The 25,431-nt window shown below is 32.8% G+C and overlaps 1 protein-coding gene across 7 annotated transcripts in view; it reads left to right on the forward strand.

Moving 5' to 3' along the window:
* Positions 1-25,431, forward strand: part of gus (splA/ryanodine receptor domain and SOCS box containing gustavus) — a 457,580-nt gene that overhangs the window by 412,845 nt on the left and 19,304 nt on the right. Inside the window, exon 1 of one of the 7 annotated variants that reach the window (XM_076415440.1) lies at positions 20,561-20,863. The exons of 4 other annotated variants lie outside the window; for them this stretch is intronic. In XM_076415440.1, coding sequence (XP_076271555.1) covers positions 20,844-20,863 — 20 coding nt within the window. In that variant the 5' untranslated portion in view covers positions 20,561-20,843. Of the gene's footprint in view, positions 1-20,560; positions 20,921-23,843; positions 23,950-25,431 lie in introns of those variants that run through there. 2 more of the 7 variants (XM_076415425.1, XM_076415432.1) reach the window with 2 other exon arrangements.

Genomic DNA, 25,431 nt, shown 5'->3' on the forward strand with positions numbered 1-25,431 from the left:
AGTACGGCATATGACGACTTCGAATGCAAGAACATACCATGCGGTACCTAGCCAGTTGAGCAAGATTCTCAAATCCTACATTTCTAGTCATCTTTTCGTTGACAAATATTTAGATTTGAAACTATCTATGCATCTATGGTACAACCACAAGGCAGTTTCCTTGGGTCAATGTTGTATTTACTGTTTAGTAGTGATACCCTAATTGTGAAGTAGTAATAGTGGTCATATTTGCTGATGATACTAGATTACTCGCTAGAGATAACAACATTGAAGCAACTGTAAAAGTAAAAACAGCTGCCGGTCACATTACTGAGTGGTCTAAGAAATGACTACTAATATTGAATATTACGAAGTCTACGCATATGGATTTCAGTCCCAAAATAATAGATTACTTGTAATATTAGATTACTAGACGTTAAGCTCAAATAAAAATAGCATGTTAAAAAAACCTGCAAAACTTTGTATGAGGCCCAAAAAATTTAGTGGTTGCTTCGACGACAATCCGAATTATCATTTCTCGGTAAATTATAATACATTGCTCAGTAGTTATATAAAAAAAATTTCAAGCCAGAGCGGATATATGGTGTCTAAATATGCGGGTGCATCAAGAAATCAACATGATCCAAACTTACCAAAACAAATTTTTTTGCAGCATTGTTAATTCTCTCTGGTATATTAGAAATGAGGATATCCACAAAAAAAGCACTACGAAAGATTGTCTAACGTCGAAGTACTGTAATTACTTGAGTCCAAGGTTGACTTGAAGAGAGAAGAATCCTTTTAAAAGGCTACTCAATTTTGAGTGATTTTGAACAATATTAAGCAACAGTTGCTATATAGTTGTAGTTAATAATTAGTTATAATATGTACCATTTTTTAAAATTAATTACAACTTACATTAGATATGCTTAGTGCAATCTTACTTGATTAATACACATGCAAGGCGAGTACGGGATTAATGCATCAGTATGTATTTCCCAAATTACAAATACATTAAACAAGTTTATGTGCTTTGTTTTGCTTCAATCTTTTGATTTCCTCCGTGTTGTTCAGTAGCTCTCTTTCTTCCATGTGACTGTGATATAGCAACCTTATTTCATGTTTTAAGCCGAAATCTTGGATCACTTCGTCTATCCATGTGATTTTGAGTTCATCGTACAGCTCTTCGTTGGTTGCATAGCATTGCATAAGCATTGATAATCGTAGAACTCTGTTTTGGCTGCGTTGGATTTCTGATTGACTGAATATGTGCAATGTGTTTAAATAAAAATTAATTCTGAAATATTTGTACGTGAATGCAAATTATATTATAAAATATCAATTAAATCTTAACACGATAATGCTGGTAAAACTTATCGTTCTGTTTGCAATGCCGAAACTCAAACAACATTCTCAAATCTTTCGTTATCGCTTGGCCAAATAAAACGAGACTGATTATTATACATAGTAAGGCGGTGCCGCCTTGTAAATTCGTTGATTAAATATCAACCATAAACAGTTAATGCAAGTAAAACAAGATATTGAGCAAAGACTATTGCAATTGCAAGGACTGGAAATAGCTTTTTAGATGTTTTTATTGGTATTTACCATGGAGAGATAGAAACACCATAATCTTAATCTCTGTCATCTTTATATTGTGGTGATAACTTTGTTTACGTGATTGTATTATCAGCTTTCTAGTCTCATTTGTGTTTTTCACCAACTACCTTAATTTTATCCCCAACTATAGGCACCTTCAAATTGTCTTTATTTGGAAAATGATACAGCTCTCTAAAAGGGATTCCAAATATTTTGTACATCTTTTGAATTATTCCTGAAGTCTCCTGAATTGAATCCCGTTTCATTGGACCTTACCTAACGAATAGTTTAATTAAAACTAACGAAGAGATATGTTAAAATTTAACTTCAAGAAATGCGTGTTAGAAAAGAAGTTGAGTAAAACATCTTTTTTCAATTACAGGGTTCTAGTGGTACATATGCACTTTATTGTCGAAACCCCAATACAGTTTCGCATAAAATAGCTGAATTGCGTTGATGAATCAGCGTAGAATCTCTTTCAACACGAGGATGGCTGTAAATTTGGTGTTAATGACTTTTGGTCTGAAATAACCCCCATAAAAGAGAGTCGCTATTTATATATTGAGCCTAATAATGAAATAACAGTATTTTATTAACGAAAATAGCTTTATTGTTTTTAATAGTATTCGCCATGATGATCACTACACTTTTTATGCGCTTGAACCAATATTCGTAACACTTTCTTCACTCTGATTAAAGCACCTCCAAAATGTGGTCTTCAATTGAATCAACGGCTTCTTCAGGCGCCAAAAAAACGTCAGCATATTTTCATTTGGTGCCAAGTCAAGGCTGTACGGTGGATCACCCACCAATTCGAAATTTTAGGCTGTCAAATAGGTGGTTATTTAGAGTATGTGTGATATTGTAATGATGAAGAATAGTCTTTTGTATTTCACGATCACTTCTAGTATACAAATAATTGTGTATTCGGAATTCAATGTTCTGCCCGCTCTCTAACAACACGGTTGCCGCTTGTCCAGTTTACCCGAAGAAACAGGCAACCATTTGCTTCAACCGTCAGATAGAGCCTAACAACGCTTAATATTAGCAACTCAAATATGAATAACAACCCTCGTAAATCACAAGAAGGATCAATTATGGTCACTGAAACGAGATAGTATACGACCAGTGAATATTGTGCTCAAGTCCCATATCGTCCACGTAAATACCGAGAAAAATATTGATATTTTAAAAAATATCTATGTCGTTTTCGATATTTTTAAAAATATATCGATATATCGGAGAAAAAAATATCAATATTTTTTCGTAACATAAATTAATATAATTATAATAAATAATAATAAATAATTTATAATCAAGTACCAATATAAAAGTTTTGTTAAAGATAATTAAATGATTTTATAATAATGTTTAAGAAATATATTTAATTTTTTTTTGAAAGAAATAAAGTCCAACAATTTGATTATGTTAATTAAACTTACATCAACCATGTGTTGATGTTCCATAACCCATTCAGTGCGTTATTCTCTAGTATACTGCTCCATTTTACTAACCCTGAACTGTCAGCTTTACAGTATGCAAAAATAAACCGTTTAAATCATTGGCCTCACGGAAGAAATGTCAGAACAAATGAGCGGCGCAACTACTGCGTCGATATACTTTTAAAAAGCGCAATTCTTTTTCCTAGAAACCTTTTTTCTGTATATATATGTGTGATGGAAAAACAATACAATTTTTCGTTCGAAACAAGTCATATTTTGCCCACGTGTCTCATTTCCTGGTAAAAGTAAGCGGCGACCACTCAATTAGCTGGGCGTTTCAGTTCCACAGCAGCAGCTACTTTTTTGCTTCAATCACAATAATACTGACGAATTAAATAATATAATCGCAATAATAATTGGTAATAGTTACATAAACCCGAGCGCGTGGAATAATGACGTTGTTTAATTCGATTAGGTTACGTTGAAAGTGCGTTTCGTAGGGGAAATAAGGTCAGTAGCGTACCCGGGCACTTTTACATTTTTATTGTCTTATTATTGCCGTTACTCTTTCGAATTGTTACTGGCTCCTACACTTCGGTCGCCCCTTTTTCTACCGCCTTCAACCTTTCTCTTCACAACAGTATAATAGCGTTACATTTTTTATTGGTACATTTACAACAGAGGACCGATATTGTCTGTCTCTCTCTTTCCGATGCTCATCATCGCCATCATCAGCGATATTAGCAATAGAGACGATCTCTTTTGCGACTGTATTGCGATAGTTTTCGATTTGTGAAAGGCGTGGGAAACGTTCCTACGACATACTGTTATATTGCAATCAGCTGTTCTATTATATTTGACGTATTAAGTACCTGTGGATTAACTTCGACTGATTTTTTAGTAATTCAAGTGTGTTTTCAAAGTACTTTTGTATCTAGTTATAAAATATAACAGGTCAATTGAAAACTCCCCGGCCTCATACATAGATGGCGCTACTAGAATAAATCCATATGTTTTATAGTTAGCCCTGGCCTTCAAAAAATGCGTGTATAAATTTGATAGCTGTCGGATCATTAGTTTGTGAATTATAGCATTTTGAGTGAAGCAACTTTTGTTATTGTGAAAAAAATGGACAAAAAGGAATTTCACGTGTTGATAAAATATTGTTTTTTGAAGGGAAAAAATACAGTTGAAGCAAAAACTTGGCTTGATGCCGAGTTTCCGAACACTGCCCCGGGAAAATGAACCATCAAGAATTGGTATGCTAAGTTTAGACGTGGTGAAATTGAGCACCGAAGAAGGTGAACGCAGTGGATGCCCAAAAGCGGTTGTTACCGACGAAAACATTTAAAAAGTCCACAAAATGATTTTGAATGACCTTAAATTGAAATTGAATGAAATAGCAGACACTCTAAAGATATCAACTGAACGTGTACATCATATCATTCACGAATATTTGGGTATGAGAAAGCTCTGTGCAAAGTGGGTGCCGCGCGAGCTCACTTTTAACCAAAAACGACGAGTTGATGATTCGAAGCAGTGTTTGAAGTAATAAACCCGAGGTTCTGCGTCGATGTGTGACAATGGATGAAACACGGCTTCATCATTTCACTCTGAAGTCTAATCGACAGTCATCCTAGTGAACTCCGGGAGTTGGGATGCGCATGGAATAATTTTCATTGACTTATCTGAAAGAGGAAGGATCATCAACAGCGACTATTACATAGCGTTATTGGACCGTTTGAGGGACGAAATCGCCGAAAAACGGCCGCATTTCAAGCTTCACCAAGACAATGCACCGTGTTACAAATCAGTGAAAACGATGACAAAAGTCCATGAATTGAGTTTGGAATTACTTCCTCATCCACCGTATTTTCACGATCTGGCCACCAGCCATTATATCCATTTCTCAGACCTCAAAAAAATGCTCGCTGGGGAGAAATTTTCGTTAAATGAAGAGGTGAAAACTAATGTACAAATACCCATTAATTTTTTTTCTGCCTTAACATACTAACAAATAAGTACAACTAAAATATTTTCCACTGGATCACTTGCTGTTACATCAACACGTTGTAATATTGATAACTGATGATGGTTTCTTCCATTTGAGATATCTAATTACATTACAAGTTTGTTCATTTCATGTTGAAGTGATTCTGGAGTCTTAATATTTACTTATTTAAAATAAGCTTATTAAGTTGATAATTCCGAGTTTCATCCAAGTACCATTTTCCTGGACCTGATGTTGAATTCTTGGCGTTTCTTTTTATATGTTCCTTTCATCTAAGCTTAGCATCTAGGGTCACTCCAAGGTATTAGTCCAGATGGCAACTTTATCTAGAGTAATTTGGAATTTCTAGGTTGACCTCTCTGCAGTCTCTACTAATGAAGATATAGCCGTATCATCAGCAAACAGTTTGAGATCAGAGTATGTTCCTTCATATTTAACAGTTACGTATCGATTATTCAAGTAATCTCTATATCACACTTCTTTATGAGAGATCATAAAGAGGACTTTATGTCAAACTATGTCTGTGCAACATTAAGAAAGACAACAGAACACACATATTTATTTGCTGGAGATTTTTTAATTACATCTTTAATTCGATGTACTTGGCCTATTGTTGAGTGGGTGTTCCTGAAATCAATCTGGTAGACCAAGCCTGATACCATAGCTTTCCGCTTAAATTTTTACCAGGTTTTAGTGTCACTATACCTATATTTAGCAGGTCTCCATACATATGGAACAAATCTTAAACTACCACTCGTCACACATTCAATTAATTGTCGCACCATACTTCCTTAGGAGTCACTAATGTAATACTCTCAGAATAATTATTGGGATTGAGGCATGGTGGTGGATCGTCTATGGAAAAATGTTTTTCCCAAATGTTCTGCAAACATCTTTCTAATAGGAGGCACTTGAGCTATGGGACGCTTAAGATGTTTAGTAGCTTTCCAAAGTAAATACTTGGCATTACAATCCATGGAGCTCTGAAAGGGATCTGGATTTATGCTTGTGTGATTTATTTAATTTTCTTTGTTAATTACTGTGTAATTCTTTTATATAAGATTTTGTCTAAAGGGCTTCTTGATGGATGCCATCTTCTGTGAGTATACATTTTCGACAATTAGTTGTCTAATTTCTTGTCGGAATATATAATCCCTTTATATAGTTTTCTTACCATTACCATTAAATAGTGCTAATTAATGAAGGAAATTTTAATAAAAATACAGTTATTGCATTGTTGGCACGTCTATGTTCTTTAAAAAAGGGTTTCCGGGGAGGTTGTGGTTTGAAATTAAATTCACAATGGACAAACTCTGGCAATTTCAAAATGCGAATGGTACATTAGGAGATCTAAAGATGATGAGTTCAATATGAAAGGGATTTTTTTGGTGAATTGTTTAAGTCAAAGGAACTTGGTATACAGTTCAGTCTTACGAGAAAACCAAGACTTTGAGCTATAAAAGAACAATCTTTGTTAGAACGAACTTTTCAAAATAAATACCACAGCTGATGACATATCACTAACTTAATATTTGCAAATTCAATACAGTTCTCATATTTCGTATACGACAACCTTAAAAAGTGACTGGTGGTAATACCGATAATTTTGCAAATATGGGTTTACCCAAATTTCAACAGTTTTTGTTATGTGAAAGGCGTGGGAATCATTTCAACCACGCTACGTTATACTGTAATTGATTATTTTTACTGTTAATGGCTGGAAATTAATATTCCATGTATCACAATAAATACATTGACTTATGTTAATCCAAACAGTCTCAAACCTAACATTTATTTGAAGTACAGGTATATGACACGTCATGAAGAAATTGCGGTAGTTATAACAGGTAGTAAATCAAACCTTTTTGCAAATGTTCTTGAACTACTTTATTATTTACCTCGTAACTCTTATATTACATGGTTTTTTTGAAGACTCTGACTTAAATAATTTTATAGCCAACTTGGTTAAATATTTTCTGTAATTACTGGTCTTGGTATTAGAACCTTGAATAGGTCTTCGCACATTTCCAGAAGTGTTTGTGTGCGTGTAGTTTATGATGATAACATATCTAGCCGCAGTGGTTATGACATATATATAACATATATATATACATATATATATATATATATATATATATATATATATATATATACACACACTACTTTCTACTTCTAGTTTTTTTAAAAGATTGTTATGTGGACTGAGCAAATTGTACTGATTCCAAAATGACAGGTTAAGGTAAAGAATCTGTGAGTGGACACATATGTATTTCAAACACATATTTATTCTATGTATTTCTATGCCTAATTTTTTTATGATAAAATATGAAAAACGTAAGTAAAGCAGCCTTAGTGTCCTCAACAGTGTTTTTCAACGAAATTTCCTTCATAATATTACCTTTTTGTGTAGTATTCATGGGACATTCCCTTCAAATTTCCAAAAAGTCCCAAAAAGGAATTCAAGGTCTTAATAGATATAAATATTTAACTACTATTGAACATTTAGCAACTATTAAACACTTTTACAATCACTAAAAAAATATAATGTATAGTAAACATTTTTATAATTTTTTTTCTTGCCAAACAATTCTGGTGATCTGAGCTTCAGGTACATAATTTTTTCCATAGACATGAATACATCAAATCGCTGTTGTTATTGTTTTATTATTAAATGATATTCAAATTTAAACATACATACACATATTCACCTTTACTTCTACTACTACTCCAAAGTCCAAAGTCGTCGGTTGTTTATTTTGATTAGAAATCACTTGTGTAGTCTGTAAAATTTTTATTTGTTTTGCTTCGTATTAAACTTAAAATAAATTACAAGTGAATTCAATTAAATTCACCAAGTTAGAGGTAACACGACGAACAAAATCGTTCATAAAATGTTAGGCGTAGATCATGGTCAATATTATTGATTGGATATTAATATTCATCAATATTTTGATTATATAACTAATAATATTATTAGGAGTACAAATAGGCATGATGGCAGTAACAAAAAATCACGAATTTACAATAAAATATTAGAGTGATACTTCTAAAAGATATTTATTTTTAAATTAAAACATTGATTACTGAGCTTTTAGTAAAAATAAAAGCAAAAGTTTGAAAAATCGCCATTTTCAGTCAAACGTCAATCAGAAGCGTTACGAAACAGTGACGTCACTTGACATTTTCTAAAGTATCAAGCATTGACTATTATTATTAGGTCGGATATTGATATATTAAAAAATATGTATCGTATAATATTGATAATGGAGCATATAATGGCTATTATAGTGGAATATTGAAGAAACTGAAACCAACTTAGCACTGGACCCAGACATGGCGAATAAAAGTTAATGAGTGTAAATCAGTGCTTATTGAATTTACCTACAACCAAACTGTTCACCTACCAGTAAAGATGCATAATACAACATGGGACAAAAGTCCCGCTACTATTTTGATTGCCTATACTAACTAGACATTTTTCATGACATCTGCAACATCTGGGGCTGAATTTCTTCAGTTTCGTGACGAATACTGTCTTTAAGATGTTGAATCGTTTGGGGCTTAATCACATAAACTTTTAATTTTATAAAACCCCATAAAAAAAGTCTGGTCTGGGAGATCTGGCTGGCCATACTAAATCGCCACTTTGCGAAATTAGTCTTTGTGGAAGAAACATCATTCAATAATTGAATTGTTGAACAAGCTGTGTGTACTGTGTCCCCATCTTGCTGAAGCCACATGTCCTCTAGTCCTTGCTTTTCCATTTCAGGCGCAAGATAATTTCGAATCATGTCTTGGTACAGTTCAACAGTAACAGTAACTGCAACACCTTGTTCATTTCCAAAAAAATAGGGACCAATGATGTTTCCAGTATAAATACCTCACCATACAGTTGTTTTTAGGGGATGCAATGATGTTCCATGAATTAATAGAGGATTCTGTGTTTCCCAAAACCGACTGTTCTGTTTATTGACGTGACCACTGAGAAGAAAATGGGCTTCATAGCTCATTACCACGAAAAACCTTCAATTTCACCAGGCATTCTTAGGATTGCATTACTGTACTCAACTCGTTGATCAGGATCTCGTAGCAATTTTTGGACTAATTGAATTTTGTACGGGAACATTTTCAAATCAGTTTTCAAAATTTGCCTTAAACTGAATGCAGAAATGTCCATATGAACGAGACCTTTGAGACCGACGAGGCCTGTCTGTTGTCGTACCGTACTGTCGGAAATTCGCATGTAAACGATAACTTGTGGTTTTGTGAACCATTGGACGATTAGGATATTTTGGACGCAATTTCCACTGAGTGGCAGTAATGGAACGATTATTTTCAATAAATATTGTCACTATATCCATAATAAAATTTGGACATCTACACAACACAATGGTTATAGTGAAACTGAGCTAAACGTCACATAATCAAGATGGCGTGCAATTAAAATGGTATTGGAACTTTTTGCCCCACCCTATACTATTATCCCATGCAGTAAAGATCTCGACATAAAGCACAAAAAAATGTATTGGTTATTGGGAGAAAATATAAATTGTCTGTATATAATATATAATAAGTTACTGCTGTACAAGTAATACTAAAACTTACATGGACCTATGGAATTCGGTTGTTCTGCAAGATGTCACATCGACATAATACAAGTATTTCAGAATTAAACGTATTGTTGATGCCCCCATATACTATAGCAACAATTATTTACACCGACACCGAATTGCCAAACTGTTATTGGAAAAATTAAGAGATTCGCAATAAGATATGGAGAAAGACTTCATTCCCAATGCAATATCCAACTGCTGCAATTCATTGATTACACTGAATTATAAAAATAATGAAAAGTGCTACTAGCTTTTATTTCATTTTATTAGAGAGTAAGTAAGGGCCAGTAAGTCTTCCTAGATAGGTACCTAGTCGTAAGTCTCTGTAGACAAATTTTAAGTAAACTTGTAAAACCCGTAAATTCACTCAAAAGTGCTGTATAGTATAATTTACTTGTTGCCGACATCATTTGTTTAAAAGTGAAGCTATGCATATACCAGAACAATTGTATAGTCCGTTATTCCCAGTAAATTCTACAAAAATATTTTTTTATGAAATGTTAAACATAATCAATTATAATAAAGCAGGACTTTCAATTTTATTGGATTATTCTTGTTGTTATGCCATCGTTTACGACCTAAAACCAATCTGTAGTCTGTTCAATATTATTTTATACATACGTCATTTAAATTTGTGACATTAAAACGTCGCAATGTTGACGCATCAACTCCGAATTTTAGTTCAGTTTGGCATTGACATACAACGAAATTCTAATCTAAATAAAATAATTGAACAAAAATGTTATTAAATATAATTTGTTTTATCATTATAGTACATCAAAAAACTACAATTAATTTTACAGCCACAATAGTTTATAGGTTAGAGTTATAACCTTTTATTGCTATTGCTTTCAAGAATTTTGCATAGGTTTGACAACCGGACGATTTTGACAGAGGCTCATTCGTTTACATGTTGGAACTAGTCAGACAGCATTGTGTCTCTTTTTAACTAGAATAAAATGAGAAGGGAAATATTGTCTAATTCTGAGACTATTTTACAAATTACGGCAGGCAACACTTTAAACATCTTGATGACGTATATACAGAAAAAAACCTTGAATAGACTATATAGATCAAAAATGTGGATTTCGAATGAGTGTCTGAAATGTTTAGCAGCTTTCTATTACGTTTATCTTCGTCTCTGTGCGTGTTATATCGCGATTTTTCATTAGTCATAAATCCCGTAGACAAAAGTGAATTGTCGATAAGCGATAGCGACGGCTATTTCAAAATGTGAAAAAATCTAATTTCGACTTTTGTATGAGTAATCGGTAAACCGACCGAAAATACCTTGAACGGGCGAACTGGATCACAGTTGAACGGTGATAGGGAAAAGCGACTAAAGGCAAATTAGAAAGTCACTCGCACGCCTATTACAAATACAGACAGGAAAAAAGTACATAACCGTTTCAGCCATTACTAAAACATTTCAGTTTTCCTATAACAGCCGCTGTGTGTAAATCAGTGGTAATTACGAGGGTGTATAGAAACGTTAGAATAAAATAGAAACTCGATTCATATAGTTATTACGATGAGTCTAACTTTCTATTTCTATAACATCAGAATTTAATATATAATTGTCGTTTTATTCCAACTGTATTTTGTAACGTTGAATATTATTGTTTTTATTTATTAACTTTGTGCCTCCAATTTTGTTTCGCCGATTTTAAAACTTAACTAGAAGCCAAAAGATTTATCAACATATCAAATATCAATATATAAGATCAAGTTGAGAGTATCTTCCGACTAACCAGTACAGTTGCTTGACTTTGAGTCAAATTTTCTCTGCTTTTTGTCTCACATGATGTTTTTAGTTTAACCTACCATCGAAATATATTCCGAGGTATTTAGCTAATTCTGCTTGAGGAATCGGGCATCCGTGATATAATGTGATATAATTAAGTTTTTATCTTCCGCAATTCACCGCAACGCAAAATTAACATGGGCAGTTCTGGAGACTTGTTGACCACTACTTGTACTTCTGTAGCCTTAAGCAGATGGGGTCGTTATTGACTACAATTGATGCATTTGCTAAATTGCCACCCAACCCGCCTTATTCGCCGGACCTTGTTCCTTTTGATAGATATTTCAACATATGACGTAACCTCTCTGAGCAGCGCAAAAATGGGTCAATTCGATCCAGCCTCAAAAGATTCTTGTTGTTTCGAGTTGGAATCCATAAATTGTCCGAGACATGGGATGGCGTCTATCGATGGGCAATAATTTGAATAAAATACAGTACAGCTTAAAATTAAAAAATAGTTCTTTAAAACTAATTTGTAGGCCTAACATATTCATTTTATTCAAAATGTCATATGGTAATAGTGAATATTATTTTTTTCTCCTATTGTGTTTTGTCAATTTTAAACAACAAAGAAAATGTGGTCTCTAATTTGTGTATTTTATTAGAAAATTCTAGTTTATTTGGGAATAATATAGATATTAATAAAGTTGGTCTTTTAATGGACGTTTGTCAATATTACAGATAATTATAATAACATAAAAGATTATATAGTTAATTAAATTATGCCATATATAGTAGGTGTGTTGGCCACCGAAAAGAATATCGATATTGAAAATTTTACCAACTATGGGTTTATCTGGACTGGACGTAAAGACCTAAAAACGTGGGCCCCGAACCACGGTCCTCTGTATTAGGCCAACTTTACAAACATAAATTTACGACTATGCCCCAGCAGGATTCGAACCCGCTGCTATCGCAACAGTGGAAAGACCGTCCTATCGCCTTTACCACTGCGCCATGAAGCCGGCAATTTGATTTATTTTGAAAAAATGTCGAAAAATATTGGCTAAAAAAATATCCGATATCTTTTTCAAAAAATATCCGATATATCGATATTTTTTCTGCATCCCTAATATATAGAATGCATAAATTTATCAAGCTGAAAACTAAAAACATTTAATCTTTTAAAACTCACTTCATATAAATTAAAAAAATTATGTCTTTCAGTATTTAGTAAATTTCGGCTTTATACATTGGCCAATTGGTCTGAAATAATCATAAATTCATTTTTAATGCTCATAATAACTAAGTTGATTTGATGCTTGTTATTAATTGATTTACTTGTGTGAAATTATCATCAGTATCGCATTTTTACTAAACGTAATTATACTGCTTTCAATTGGTCTCATAAATTAGTTACTAGCTAGTTGGAAGAATGTGGTTCGGAAACCTTTCTAAGCAGTGGGTCCAGTCCATATAATAGATCTATATTATTTTTAAAAAATCAGTAAATTAATTTAATTTGATAAACATTTTTAAAACACCAGGTAAAAGTCCAATCTGCTGACAGGGATACAAAAACAGATTGAAAAAAACACTGGTTTGAGGATTATTTCATCATCACGGATAAGACCTGGGTGTCCCACTATGATCTCAAATCAAAACTGATGCAAAAATTGTGCAAACAAAGTCCGTATATGAGAGAACTTCAACTCAACTCACTGCGAATTAAACTAAAAATTGTGTCAATATGCATATTACTCGCCAGATTTAGCCCCTTATGGGCTTTGCCTCTTGTCAGACCTCAGAAAATTATTTTCCGGAAAACGATTTTCATCAAACGAGATCGAAACGTGCATTGACCTTAAACGAAATCTTAAAGATAACGAAGGATTTTTGAAATTTCGAAATTAGAAAGCTCATTAGAAAGCCGATAATACCCTACTATATCGGCTGCTTAGTTTTCGAATATCTCTGTTATCTAAATTGTGACAGAAGCAGCTGGAAATTGACCCGACTTATTTCGAAAATTACATTTCCTAATGCTCCAGGTGGTTGGGCTCGTAATAAATTTCTATTGGGATCTGACACTTGCTTAGAAATTTATGAGTATCCGGTGTTTTTGTGTATATACGGGGTGTCCATTCAGCCACGATATTTCAAATATATTATTAAGAAACACATTCTTGAATCGTTTTCTTTATACGGCTCGTATTAATAGTTTTCTTTGCTACGGTTTCGTAAATAGTAGCCAAGTAACATCGGTCTTGATAAATGATGTCAGTTCTACAAATATAATAGCTGCTGTGTCAATATTTTAAATTATATCCGTATACAATGATAAGATATTATGGTTACTATCAGAATTAACTTTGGAACTACAGGAAAAGTGTAACCACACAGCTAGAATAATAAAGCTTTAGTTAGAAATGGATTTTAAATGTTTTCCCTAAACTATTCGTAATAATAAGATAACTAATACTTTTTTGGATGACTAATAATATATTTTAAGCTAAATATCTTTGATGTAGAAAAGTGATGCTATCATATATTTTTCACCAAATTACTCGTCCCTAAAACATCTCCGAAAATAATTTAAATTTTGAAAAATCCTCTTAGGGACATATTTTTAAAATGTGAAATTTATAGAAAAAGAACGATTTTTTCACATTTCTAGACTAGAATAGAGACTAAATTAGCCTTAACAACGAATTGCAATATTTGTATACATAGCATCAAAGTCCATCTTAGATAACAATCAACAATCATTATGTAATAGATATTTAAAAAATATCTACACCATACGATCTGATATCAGCGTAGTTAACATCAGAGCTAGACAAAGGATTTATTTAAACAGTACAGGAAGAGTATGTCCAAGGGTTTGTGAGTCTGAAATATTAAACAGGACAGGTGCTATAAATAGAAGACTAAAGTTAAAATAGCTAAGGTCACTCATTCATGCTCGCCGTTTTTCATTCAACGGTATGAATAGGAAAATCAGGTTTAATTAATAATGAGAGTCCTCTGAGGTTAATATTCAAGTTGATACCTAATTGATCAAGGTAATGTAACTTCCCTTCTCATTATTATTTATTTGACAAACTCTAGTATATCGATCATTGGAAGTATTTTCCATCATTGGCTAATTTGTGAAAGCAACTAAATTCCTTTTTGGAAAAACACCAATGTTTTTTAAGGTTATTAAAAATGTTGCTACGTTTTAAAACTGCTTCTAATTATTTTCTAAGTTGTGCAGCTGAAGGTTATCGAATGCTGTGTGAAGCTTATCGCAATCTCGTTACATCGATTTCAATATGTGAATACTAGTTAAAGTGGTGATTTTGACACAGACACAAGACAGGGCGTTCTATACACCCAAAAAAGTTAATACCAAGATTTGAAAGCATTACTCGATGAAACCATCAATGGGGACCGATCGCTATCGTCTACAATTCATGCATTTAAGCCAAGACAACAATGTTATTCTTCAGCAAGACAACGCTCGACCTCATATTGCAAAACCGGTGAAAACAACATACTTGGAAACATTAAAAGATGATGTACCACTCCACCCACCGTATTCTCCAGACCTTGCTTCCTTTTATTATTACTTGAGACCTGTCTGAGTAACACTTCACTTATTATGAAAATTGGTAGTGGATAGCCTCAAAAGAACAATGTATTTTTTTTTTTTTTTTTTTTATAATTATATACATTGTTACTAGTCGTTGCCGACTAACCTACAATTTGTCCTTATAATAGCTTAAATCTAGGTATATATCTAATAGGACTCATCAGTCCTACATAGTCTCTAACATAATAATAATTGTTTTAACACTTTGAGTTTTTTCTAATGCACCTCACTGCACTACAACACACTACACAAGTTCAAATGGTTTGGTCCTTTTGAGTCTGCGTCCGGTTTTGGTGTTGTCCAAGAGTTGTAATACTTCGAAATTAACATGAGAGTGAAGTCTCTCCTCATGTCTCTTTGCAATTCTTTTAATTTCTTGATTGACAGTCGGTATCTGAAGATCTCGATGTAAATAAATGGTCCGGTAATATCTGGGTGCACCTACGATGCTTCTTAGGACTTTGTTCTGGAAAACTTGTATTAGATTTATGTTGCTTTTTGCGGAACATCCCCATAATTGTATTCCGTATGTCCATATAGGTTTTAATATTTGTTTATATAGAAGTAATTTATTATGTATAGTTAATTGAGATTTTCTTCCAATTAGCCAATACATTTTTCTATATTTTAACTCAAGTTCTTTTCTTTTCTTTTTGACATGTTCCTTCCACCGTAGTTTTGCATCAAGTGTCATTCCGAGATACTTAGCATTATTGCTGTATGGTATGACAGTGTGGTTTATGGTCAATGGTGTAAGCGCGGCCTGTTTATAGGTGAATTGAACATGCACAGATTTGTTTTGGTTAATTTGTATTTTCCAGATTTGGGTCCATTTATTTATAGCGTCAGTAGCCTGTTGTAGTTTTCGGGTTGCTTCTTCGCTATTGTTTCCGACAGCAAGAATAGCAGTATCATCAGCAAATGTAGCCATTGTAATGTTTTCGATTTGTGGTATATCACATGTATAAAGTAGGTACAGAATTGGCCCCAGTACACTTCCTTGTGGTACACCTGCTTTAGCTTCTTTTATTGTAGAGTAAGCTTCCTCTTGTTTCACTCTAAACATTCTGGCTGTGATGTAAGATTTTAATAGTTCGGTGTGTTGCTTCGGTAATATTTTCTGTAGCTTATGGACGAGGCCTTTGTGCCATACCTTGTCGAAAGCTTGTGCTACATCTAAGAATACAGCTGAGCATACTTTATTATCTTCATAGGCTTTTTCAATAACATCTGTTATTCTATGCACTTGATCAATCGTTGAATGTTTGGTAATAAACCCAAACTGGTGTGTTGGTATTAGGTTTTTTCTCTCTATAATTGGTTTTAATCTTTTCAAGAGGAGCTTTTCAAATACCTTAGCTATCATCGGTAACAGTGAGATAGGTCGATAAGCTTTTATATCATTTGGTGATTTTCCAGGTTTTGGAACCATTATTATTTCAGCCATTTTCCAAACGTCTGGGACATATTTCAGTCGAAATGCTGCATTGATTAAGTTAGTGAGCTTTATAATACCCTTTCTTGGCAGATTGTGCAGCAATTGCCCTGTTATTAAATCATAGCCTGGTGATTTATTTGGCTTGATGTTAGTTTTAATAACGTTGGTGACTTCTTTCGGAGTTGTTAATTGAATTGTCGAATTTTCGCCGTCTATGTCCGGTAAAGTATGTTCAATTTCACTTTCGTTTGGTTTGAAAGTTTTCTCTAAATGGTCAGCGAATGCTTCTGCTTTCTCCAGGTTGCTGCGTGCCCAACTTCCATGCATGTTTCTTATCGGAGGACTATGTAGACAGGATCGTTTTAGGTATTTAGTGGCTTTCCAGAGCGAGTAGTCTGTGTTCTTGTCATCTGTTAAATTTCGTAGATAGTTATTTATGGAATTGTTTTTAATTTCCAAAATTTCCCTCTTCAACCTTTGTGTTATGTTGTTTAAGATATTCTTATTTTCAGGTGTTCTATTTTGCTGCCATTTTTTCCGTAGTTTTCGTTTTTCAGCTACCATTTCCTTGATTTCTTTCGGGTAATTTATTCCTTTGGTTGAAGTTTTAATTTCTGGAGTGTTATTCCAAGCAGCCTGTTGGATGTCTGCAACGAATTTTTCGGTTTCATAATTTAATTGGTCTTCTGTCTTAAGGGGAACATTTAGTTGAATTCGATTGTTTATTTCTTCAACAAATCCTTCCCAGTCTGTCCTCTTGTTGGTTAATGTTGGATTTTGTTGTTTTCTTATAATGTTTTCACTCAGCGTCAAAATCACAGGTGTGTGATCTGAACTTAAGTCAAAATTTTCTTCAACTTCCATGTAGTTAGTGGTTATGTTTCTAGCTATAAAGAAGTCTAACAGGTCTGGAGTTTTCTCTGGATCGGTAGGCCAATAAGTTGGTTTTCCTGTCGACATGTAACTGCACCCTAGCTCAGCAGCTGCTTTATGTAATTCATTACCTTTAGTTGTCGTCATTCTAGATCCCCATCTTGTATTTTTAGCATTGAAATCACCACCGATTATAAATTTTTCTCCTAGGTTGTTTAGAACATTCAAGTAATTTTCTTTTTTTTGGTTGTATCTTGGAGGGCTATATATGGAAGCTAATGTAACCCTGTATTTGCTAGATATAACAGTTACTGCCGTTACCTGATTTTCTGCTAAACTGAGTCCGGGTTCTTGATGATGGCATATATTATTTTTTATTATTATTGCACTTCCTCCTCTTGCTGTGTTAGCTGGATGAATGGTGTGGTAAAAGTAATATCCTCTAAATTTAATAAAGGATTCCTTTGTCAAATGGGTTTCAGATATTAAGCAAATATCTATTTTTTGCAATTCTAGGAATACTTGTAGGTCAGCGTGATGTTTCTGAATCCCATTAGCATTCCAAATTGCGATGCGGATGTCTTTACTTGCCATTTTTAGTTCTTGAGGCCACCGCCCTATTGTTTTCGAGTTTAAGTAATCTTTCAGAAAACGATTCAATAATCTTTTCCTGGTTGTCCAGCTTTGCTATAAGTTTCAATAGCAGTTCGTTGGTTGTAACGTCTTCTTTTTTTGTTTCTTTTTGAGCGGTTTGGTTTATGCTTTGAGCATAGGTCATTTCATCGTTGATTTCGTTGTACATTTTTGGTTGTTTATTTTGAGTCACTGTTTTTTGCTCTTTAGCCTGACTGATTTTATTTCTTCTCTCTTGGAATGTTTTCGCAACTACGCATCCTCTGTAGCTTGCTGGATGCGCTTCATTGCAATTCGCACATTTCGCTTTTGTTCCTTTGGGTTTTTTGCATTCTCCCGTGATGTGTTTTCCTGAGCATTTTACACACCTTGGTTCCCTTTTACAGAATTTTTGTGTGTGTCCATGTAATTGGCATCTCTTGCACTGTGGCACAAGATTTGCCTTTCTAAGAGGTTCTATTTTTACTTCGACTCCTAGAATTTGTTTAATTTCATAAATTGCTTTTATGTCCGTGTTATGTTGGAATGATAACATAAACAGTGGTAAAGGCTTCTTCTGGACAACTATTTCTCCATTGTTATTTTTATTTCGTTCTTTTTTCAGGATATTTGTGACGTCAGTACATTTAAGTCCATTTTTTATTAACTCTTCCACTATTTTAGTAGTTTTAGCTGTCGGTGGAAGCCCTCTTGCCATTACTTTAATGTCTCTGGTTTGCTTATCTTCATACGAGTGCCATTGTAATTTTAGGAATTCCAAGCACTCAGCAATTTTCGTAAAAGTTTTACGACATTCGGCGTTTAATTTGATTTGTCCATTGTTTAATGTTGTTGCTCTAAATAGTATATTATTTGTTTTCATTGTTTCATATAGCAAGTCAAAGTCTGTGACATTACTTACTATAATTGGAGGTGGTCTCGGCACTTTTATTTCTTTATTCAATTCTTGTGCTTTAATGGTTTTTGGTTGTTGTGGTGAAGCTTCAGGTGTGTAGTTTGCTTTTCGTTTCTTATTTCTTTTAACTGTTATCCAGCCTACTTCTTTTTGCAATTCTTCCTCGTCTGTTTCATAGTTTACAGGCAATTTGTTTTCAGTGCACTGGTTCACTACGGGAATGCTAGTTGGATTGTATGTGTTTTGGTTTTTTATTAGGAGTTGTAGTGCATCTAATTGTTTTTGCATATTTGTTAGTGCAATTTCCAGATTCCGTCGGGCTGTTTTTTCGTTAATATACGCATTATAGAGAGCTTGCTCATTTTGCGTTCTCTTATGGTTTTCTTGACAAAAGATTTGATTCTGTTGTGCCAGATAAGCTTCACCTGACGTTGAGGATTGTGTTTCCATCTCATTTAGTCTCTGGTTCTCTCTATTAATCATTTTTATTTAATGAATAGTTTAATTCACGTTTTTACAAAAATTTCAGTACCGGTATTTGTTTCAGAACCGTTATAACGCCGCATTTGTGGTACAGATGATGCACCTCCGACCCTTAACAGCCCCCAAAATTTTACCTTTGTTACTTTATTGCAGTGACCATCGTTTTAAACACATTTTCACTAAACATTTAACGCGCAGTTTTAACACTGTTATTGTCGTCACGGTTTTTACTTATTTTTTAAAATCGCATTTGTGGCACAGGTAGTACACTTTCAAATTTATTACACTGACCGTCGCTCCAAACACGTCTTTACTCTACGAAGGTCGAACGACAACTGACAATGTATTTGAAGGTGGAATTCGTAAATTGCCCAAAGATAGGAAGAGGAGCGTGTATCGATAAACACTACTTTCAATAAAATACATTGTACCTATTTTTGATAATAAAGCTTTATAAAATTATAAAAATTCCTTTAAAACTAATTTATAAGCCTAATAGTTAAAGTATTATTGACGTATTGTCTTGCTATTGACTTATATAACACTATAACATTCTTGAACGAAAGGTAAAATACCATCTTGTTTGTAAATATGTTACTTTAAGAATAAGACGGTAATGAAAATAAAAAATAGGCATTTTTTTGACAACAATTGAAAACGTGTAACTTGAATAATAAGTTCAATGCAATACATATTATAATGTGTATATTATTTGATATCCATTTATTGATAGATCAAAGACGGTTTGATGAAGCTAAGCTTGAAGATCTTAATAAAGGTGTAAATATATGTAGAGAAGTCTCCATCAGAGCAAGTGTCAATGACAATTTCAATGAACTTTTTACCACGTTGCCAAAACATTCATTAACCAGTTTATTGCGTCAAAAGTATAGTAAGAAGTGCTGGAAAATCCGCCATCACTGTTTAAACAATGTTTTTGTTACTTCGTGATACTCCCCACCACCTCTATCTTCAGGGACGGGTCGAAATATTAAGTATAGTATGCGTTGAAGAAAGGTTTTACCGCATCCGTCATATAATACAGACCTTTCTCCATTCGATTATTATTATTTTATATCAGTTTTTCTCGGAACAGACACTTCTGAGATGTTCCTGCGAATGACTAATATACGAAATAGTTATTCGCGAACTCCCCCGTATATTAATAAAGCGAACTTTTTGATGAAAACGGTCGATACCGACCAACGAGCAAGATAGTCAGTCGGTTGATTCAGTCGTAGTCGGTGTGGTGGCCGCGCGGGACCCGTAAGTCGTACTCTCGGTAGTGGCGAACGTTCATATCGTTATAGCCTTCGCACGTGTTTGAAATTTCCTCAACGGTCGATTTTAACATTATTTTTTGGTCGATTGTGTGCGTTTCCGCGCATGGGACCTACGTACCCGAAGACTTAACTGTCACGGTCAAGTTCTCCACGTACGGATGATACGACCAATGCCGACAACAATTTCGGGACATTGAGACGATTATTTGAAACATGGAAGTGGTCAGAAGGAGGTACGGGATTCAACCCAATATCGAACAAAACGCGTGTTGTGGAAATGGTTTTATTTTGTAAATAAATCTCTATAACTATATAATAATATATAATATAATAATATATAAATATAATCTCTATCTATACTATATATAAATACCTATAACAAAATAAAATAGTTTAAATTAAAAAGGATACAATTGTACAAAAAATGATTTATTCACGATATCAATGAACAAAGAGCACGAACATCAATTTGAAAGTTGATTCGTAACAATTTTCCTTTGTTTTTTTTACTATCAATTTCATATCATTAGAGTATTCGTAACTTTTTGTTCATTATGCATATTTATCATATCATAACATATGCTATCAGTGAATGAAGAATTCCCATTTCGAAATAGGCAGTTAATTAATTACATCCACAGAATTCAAAAGTCATAATAAATTTAATTTGTATTTTCAGTCTCAATTCCATAATTATAAAATATATGACTTTTTTACAAGACATAGTTATATTGAGTAGTTCATTATGAATGATTAAAATCATCAGTTTCAAAATAAACACTAAGTTATATTATTTTATAACTATTTTATCAATTATTTTACAAATTAGGTAAAATATATTACGTTTTGTAACCATTTTCTTTTCTTTTTTCACTATCAATTTAACAACATTATTACAGAAACTTGTATGCGCGAGACTTCTTGTTCATTATGATGAATATTTAAAGACAATTTATTTTTTTGAAATAAGCAATAAATTATATTATTTTGTAAATCTTTTATCGCTATTCATACATCCACAGAGCTGAAAAGTCATAATAAATGTAATTTATATTTTCAGTTTCAATTGTCATTATAATTATAAAATATCTCAGACTTTTTTACAAGACAAACTTGTATTGCGTAGTCCTTTTTGTGTTCATTATTAATGATTTGAAAAGGATTAATTCAAGCTAGTTGTGAATTTTTTTCAGATATCAGCTTCAAAATAAATTATAAATTATATTATTTTATTACAAATTATGTAAACTATATTGTTTACTAATAATTTTCTTTGTTTTTTTTTCAGTATTAATTTCATATCATTAGACAAACTGGTATTCATTATACTTCTTATTCATTATCAATATTTTAAGTCAATTTAGGCTATCAATGATTGGAGAACATTTACTTTCGAATAGAAATTAAATTCCCATTTCGAAATAAAAGATAAATTATATTATTTTTTATATCTTTATCGTTATTCATCATAGTTTATAAAATTAAAGAAAATACACCTGCAGAGCTCAAGAATCATAATAAAAATCATTCGTCTTTTCAGTCTCAATTTATGGTTTATAAATTAATGAAGAATTTTTACTGTTTTTAAACTTTCGTGACTGTCAGGTATTCGAAAACAATTTCCTTTTGTGTTTCTCACCCACTTTCGTAATATGCTTTGATGTCTTGTATAAAATAAGCGTATATTCAGTAGTCCTTGTGTTCATTATGAATGATTAAAAAAGACTCGTTCAAACTACTAGTGATTTTTTTTCATAAACGTCAGTTTTGCAATTAATAACAGTCATAACAAATATATCCACAATTCTAATGACATTTTCATGGCTACGTTTGATTTAAGAACAATTTTCCTTTGTTTTCTGACCTATTTGAGTAATACACATTTTTCTGTCATCAATTCTGCAGCTAAAGGTTGTCGAAACTATCAAATCCAATAATAAATATATATACAACACTTTCGAAATGAATGAATCAATTTCTTTTACTCATCTGGTTTAAGTTACACTTTAATATTGTTAGGGGAATATTCTATGCAAAATATACCAATCTGTGGTAAATCCCTCAAAATTAATTCATGTAACTTAAAAAATGTGAGAAAATAATGCCAGATGTTCGGAAGAGCCAGTTAACTAAAAATAAAAAATTTACAAAGTACTACTATAAGTTTTTCTGACAGAATATTGATTTTGGATATATATATATATATATATATATATATATATATATATATATATATAACGACAATTTCTCATCAATCCTTTCAACATAACTGCAACAAACTGCTAAAGTCGCTAAAATAATCTGTATATCAATTAATAATATAAATTACTATTGATTTATTGGCGCAGCGGACAATGCGACAGGATAGGATCTGGTTCGAATCCCGCAGGCATGACCGAATGTTTATTATTGTAATTATAAATATCTGTAAGCAACAGTGCAAAATCCGATAAGGAATAACCATCCCAGTCACGCTCGTAATCAGGCTGGGTAAGGCCGGATGTATTCTGGGTTGGTCTCAGTAGGCCTAGTCCAGATAAAAACCCATATTAGTAAAAAGGAAACTAGAAAATATAACAAAAAAGGAGGAATTACTTTAAATTCGGCGTTCTTCCATTCACCGATTGTTTTTGCGAGCAGTGACGGTCAGAAATAATTTCCTTTTGTTCATCTGCGGTGCTTTTGTCAAGGTTTCGGCAAATATTTATCGAAAAATTCGCCGCGTTTTGAGGATGTTTGATTTTCTGGGGACTTTGAAATTACATAACCGCGCTATCGGTTTCGCGTTCATTTTTTTCTCCACCTCCTCGCACCCGGAAATCGAACAGGTGTTCATGGACACGGGTTATCGACACCAAGAGCGAAGGTTTTTTTCGGGTTATCAGAAAGTAGCCTTAGCCGCATGCTAATTATACTCGACTGTGAATATTTCGACCTTTAAATAAAAATAGACGTGTTTGAATTGTTTCGTTTTTTTTTTCGTGTTTTTTTATATTTCTATTTTATGGGTTGCCGAAAATTGCGGATGTTTTGCCAGGTATACCTCATCATCAATAAGGATAATAAAACTTTCTCTATTTATTTGACTTTATTGGGTGTCATTAAGATATTAAATTCCTTGTACCTGCATTCATGGGTTCCCTGCTCAGCTCTTTACCGTCTATCATTTGATGTCCGTCCGTGTTCCTTAACACACCACTACCACCAGTCTTCAGAGTATCCGCAGTTGCCAGTAGTTATTTTAGGTTAAAACGAAACCTTCTCTACGCTGTGTATTATCGTTCGAAATTTCGATGGATTGCTGTGACATAGTGTTCAGGTAAGTTCACGTCATTTTAACAGCGTAAAGTTGCGGGTGGTTGTTTTTTCTTTGATATTTCGCTGCACGTCGTATCTCCGTTCGTTAAGGTTAAAATTTGTCCGGCCTTTTAATCTATTTCCTCTCTCAGTTCTCCGAAACGGAGATAAATCACTGAAGGGTCAGTCTAGTGTTGCTTTAAAGTGACACAACTGCTTCCACATGGTTTGGTGGGTGATGGTTTGAGTAGTGTCGTGAAGATTGAAGTTAATGTGTAAAGAATAATAGTTTAGATTGGTAATCATGGCAAGACAAAGTAAGTTTTTCCGTTTTCTGTTATTTTTAATAGATATAGTAGTACGTTGAATATAAATTGTCTTGTTTTCTTTCGGACACAATTTTGGTATAAACTTTTTCATTCAAAATGCACGTGGCATTCATACAAACATTGTTTCCATCTACCTACTAAATTAAACAGATTCTTTGATGTCAACTAAACACCTATAAAATTTTTCGGTATTTCTCGATAAAGAATTTTATTCGAGAGAATGAAAAAGGGTACGATATTCATCTTTAGTTATATTCAGTCAATCTCTAAACTGACAACATTTCTCCTATTTTCGATAACCTATTTTTAATAAATACCGGTCAGTACAGCTTTAATTTCATGATTCAGTCTATTCAATGGTGATTAATCAACAATATTACACTCTATTTTATTTTTCATTTTCTAATAATAATAGTATTCACAAGAACTTAACTGCTTTTAATAATAACAGACTAATTACTTATTTTGACTAGTAACAACAAAACTAGGATAATTTATTTGGATTATTTTAAAATAAACATGGACTTCATAGCAAAGAAAACATTTACTAAAATACATACAAAACAAAAGAACATCGTTTTAAAATTATGTTTTCCCTATCTTACAAGTTACTGATCATAAATTTTAAGAAATGTTATTCTTTTATTTCAAAATAACTTAAAAAAGCAATGTTTATGTTATCTTTAACTTAACTGGGCATGTGCAGTATTTTAGTTTGTTATTTGAGGTTTTACAAGTTACTTGTTTATGTCATTTGGTTTCTAAATCCAATTAAAAATTTAAATTTGTTTATATCTGGATTGTTTTATTGAAAACTTCTGTTTAATTAAAAATAAAGTAATAAAGCCACTCAAATACAAGTGCTTTGTTTTCTAAACCTTTTTAAATAAAAATATTTTTGCATTTAGAACATAATAACAATAACAGAATAATGAAGTAATATAAAATAAAATGCCTCAAAAGGTGTCTGTGAAGAAACACATTATAATTTTCAGTTTTATTATTTGTACTTCCAATCCTTTTTTGAAGACTCTTATGTGAAACAACTACTGAATCAGATGTTGAAGTTGTAGCCATCTTTTCCTTTTCGTTAGGCTAAAGCAAGGAATCTGAATATAAACGTATTATGTATTCAATTATCGAGACTTTGAAATTTAAATAATTAGAAATCGAAT

Source organism: Rhynchophorus ferrugineus, unplaced genomic scaffold, assembly GCF_030347505.1.
Source record: "Rhynchophorus ferrugineus isolate W39M unplaced genomic scaffold, kcgeb_rfMv2 rfM1, whole genome shotgun sequence".
Lineage (NCBI taxonomy): Eukaryota > Metazoa > Arthropoda > Insecta > Coleoptera > Curculionidae > Rhynchophorus > Rhynchophorus ferrugineus.